At 40.9% G+C, this 3,705-nt stretch overlaps 1 protein-coding gene across 1 annotated transcript; it reads left to right on the forward strand.

Annotated features, from left to right (window-relative positions):
• Positions 1–1,192: 1,192 nt before the first annotated feature.
• LOC123114813 (uncharacterized) lies at positions 1,193–2,851 on the forward strand. Its single transcript, XM_044536217.1, has 2 exons — positions 1,193–1,421; positions 1,533–2,851. The coding sequence occupies exons 1-2, from the start codon at positions 1,193–1,195 to the stop codon at positions 2,849–2,851; spliced, it is 1,548 nt and encodes a 515-aa protein (XP_044392152.1).
• Positions 2,852–3,705: the final 854 nt, after the last annotated feature.

Here is a 3,705-nt window from a genome sequence, read left to right on the forward strand (position 1 = left end):
CAGAAGCTTGCGCCGTCCCCCTCCTCCAGTAGCTTGCGTCGTCCCCCTCCTCCACGAGCACGCATCGTCCCCATCATCCAGGCGCTCGGCCCTGTTTCCAGGCGCTCGGCCCCGCGCCCAGGCACCCAGTTTGGTCGCCTCCGCCTCAGCTTGGTCGCCTCCGCCTCAGCTTGGTCGCCGCCGCGCCCAGCTTGGTCGCCGCCCCCTCAGCTTGGTCCTCGCCGTGCCCAGCCCACCTGACTCGTCACTACGCAGCACGTGGTCTCCAGGCAGGTTCTCCTTGCCTCGCCCCTTGCACAACAACAGAAATTACTCCATGAATGTACAGATGTATTTACAGAAGAATTACTCCATGTTCTCATGCTGTAGTTACAGTAAGATCATGAATTACAACATGGAGTACTTGTCTGCAGTAATGTGATCTTGCTCAAGTAAATCATGAACTACAGCTGGGAGTACCTAACTGCAGTAATGTGATCTTGCTCCCTGGAGTAAATTTTACTGTAAATTCTGCAAACAGACTGGAGTATCAGTACAGGGATCAGTTAAATTCGGCATAGATTCAATTAAATGCATAGATTTAGATAAATGCATAATCACACATGAGATGCTGCACTTGTTTGTCAAAATACAGAGTATTGTACTCCTACTGCACAGAAGAATTGTCGCTTGTCTGCACAGTATCACTTGTGTGTCAAGAAACATCACTATGAAATGGATTATGTCAAAATACAAATCTGTCAAATGAGTACAGTAGCAGATTGACCAAATGAGTACCAGTACCTTGTTTTAATTTTTTTTGTTGCAACCGGACCATATTAATAAGAAATTTACTCATTGATATATCTGTATTTTGTTTGTTGCAACCAATCTAAACGTTACTGTTGTTAAATGCTAATCAAATGAAGGAGCATTTTATCTCTATAGCTAGAATCTTACAGAGTACAAATGCAGAAGTTTCAGTTAAATTCACAAGAAGTTTCAGTTACTACTACTCTTGCATTATCTAGGATTATCTAGATGGCATTACTACTACTAAATGCAGGAGTACGTTGCAGAAGATACATTGTTTCATGGTTAAGCAACCTAGAGATAAGATCTATGGTTTGTTTGTTTTTCCCCTTTTGGAGTATTAAACTTGCTTTTTTGGAAAATTTCAGAGTAATTATAGAAGCAACAGCACCAAAACAGTATGGTGCTCCCAGACTTGAACTGCACACCACCTGCAGGAGAAGAAGGAGCAGATGTCAACATGGTCCAAGAAGAAGCAAATGATGATGATAATATGCCCCAAGAAGAAAATGATGATGACAATATGCTCCAAGAAGAAGCAGATGATGATGACAATATGCTCGAAGAAGAAGCTGATGATAATGACAATATGCTCCAAGAAGATGACAGTATGCTACAAGAAGCAACAGGTACAGTTTTGATCATACTCCTAGTTGATATACTCCTTCATACTCCAATTTTCATAGTTTTCTTATTGTACCACAATTTCCCTAAACTTTTTTTTCCTTTTGCTACTGTAGGTGGTCAGCAGTTACGTAGGCAAAGACAGTCAATGCCAGATGAGCAGAGATATGCTGCCTACATGGCACTACATACCCTCAATCTGGCTAGGGGTGGCAAATTCAAAAGAAATGACAAGAAGGATGTTGCTCAAATTTTTCAAGTTGGTGTTCAACATATTCGAAAAATCTGGACGATAGCAGAGCGACAAAAAGCACTTGGTCAGGAGGTGAATGTGTCCACTGGAAGGAAAGGAAGATGCGGAAGAAAAGGAAAGGATGATACTCTATCCAAAATCCCCACAGTTCCTTTGAATCGAAGGTCGACTCTCAGGTCACTTGCTCGCCAACTGGGTGTCAGTCATACTACACTCTACAAAAAACTGAAGCTTCGCAAGATTAGGAGGCACTCCAATCGTTTGAAGCCATTCTTGAAAGAAAATAATAGAAGAGAAAGGATCAAGTTTTGTTTGTCAATGCTTGACGAGACCACCTTAGCAGCTCCAAGACCTAAATTCATCAGTATGCACAACATTGTGCATATTGATGAAAAGTGGTTCTATATGACAAAAATGAACAGATGCTACTACCTCCTCCCCGAGGAAGATGACCCGGTCAGAACTGTTCGAAACAAGAACTGTATTGGGAAAGTGATGTTTCTGACCGCTGTTGCTCGACCCAGATATGACACTGAAGGCAATATGACATTCTCAGGTAAAATTGGTGTCTGGCCCTTTGTGCAAGAGATTCCCGCTGCTAGAAGAAGTGAGTATAGAGCAAGAGGGACCATTGAAATCAAGTCCGTCAACGTGAACCGACGGGTAATGAGGAGGTATATGATAGAAAAAGTGGTTCCTGGAATAAAGGAAGTCTGGCCCACAGATGATACTAATCCAATATTGATCCAGCAAGATAACGCAAGAACGCACATTCTTCCTGGTGATGCAGAGTTTGCAGAAGTTGTGGCTACAACTGGTCTGGACATTAAAATAATAAACCAGCCTCCAAATTCTCCTGATCTAAACGCACTTGATCTTGGATATTTCAGATCCCTTGAGTCTTTGACCGACTGTAGAGCACCCACGACTATCAAAGAACTGATTCAAGGTGTGCAGGAAGAGTTTGATGAGTATGATGCCGGGAAACTCAACAGAATATTTCTAACACTTCAGACCGTCATGGTTGAAGTGATGAACCATGGAGGGGAAAATTCATACAAAATTCCACATTTGCGCAAGGATAGATTGGAAAGGCAAGGAATCCTACCACCTAGGATTCACTTTCCCCGGGAAGTTTATGAAAATGCCATGGAGATTCTAGAGCAAGATATCATGGAGTAGTGGAGTATGTTGAGACTTGCAATGCTTGCAACCCTTGTTGTGGAGTATGTCGAGACTTGTAGTGCTATGATGAAACTTGTTTGTGGAAATGCATTCTCGAGACTTATATTGTTTGTGGATATGGATTATTTGTAAGTATGAAATGGATTATATTGTGTTGTTTGAAATGGAGTACTCCATATGTGTTGTTTGAAATGGGGGTGCAAGTTTCTAAAATTATATGCAAGCTTCTGAACTTCATGGAATGTTTGTGAACCTTATGGAAGTTTCTGAATTTTATATGTAAGTTTCTGGGTGTTGTTTGAAGTTTCTGAATTAATTCATACTCCAGTTTATTCAGGAACTACTCCAAGCAGTAGAAATTCATACTCATACTCATACTCCAACTAGTGCAAATTCAAAAACCATGGAGTACTGCAAAAATTCAAGCAGTGGTCTACAAGCACACAAACACTTCAGTTACTACTCAAAGAAGCAACTGGAAACATTGCCAAAGGCAGTTGGACTTTGTACACTTTCTCAAATATACAATAATTTACTGTAAAACCATCATCTACTCAATTTATTCAACTGTAAACATTGATAGAAGCAACTGGAATTTGTACTCAATTTACTCCGAGTTGTAAACTTTCAGTTGAAAAATGTACTCGAACATCTGCACATGGAGTGCTCAATTTAGATGAATTTTTAAACCAGTGAACAAGCCATTAAATAAGGGCTACATATATATTGTGGCTACATACATACTCCTGCTTTAAATAAGGGCTACATATATGGAGTACAGCCACAATCATCTCTGTATTCCAAATATGCTGACAGACAAGCAAAGCATTCAAATCCCTCTAGACAAGCAG

Source organism: Triticum aestivum, chromosome 5B (genome assembly GCF_018294505.1).
Source record: "Triticum aestivum cultivar Chinese Spring chromosome 5B, IWGSC CS RefSeq v2.1, whole genome shotgun sequence".
Lineage (NCBI taxonomy): Eukaryota > Viridiplantae > Streptophyta > Magnoliopsida > Poales > Poaceae > Triticum > Triticum aestivum.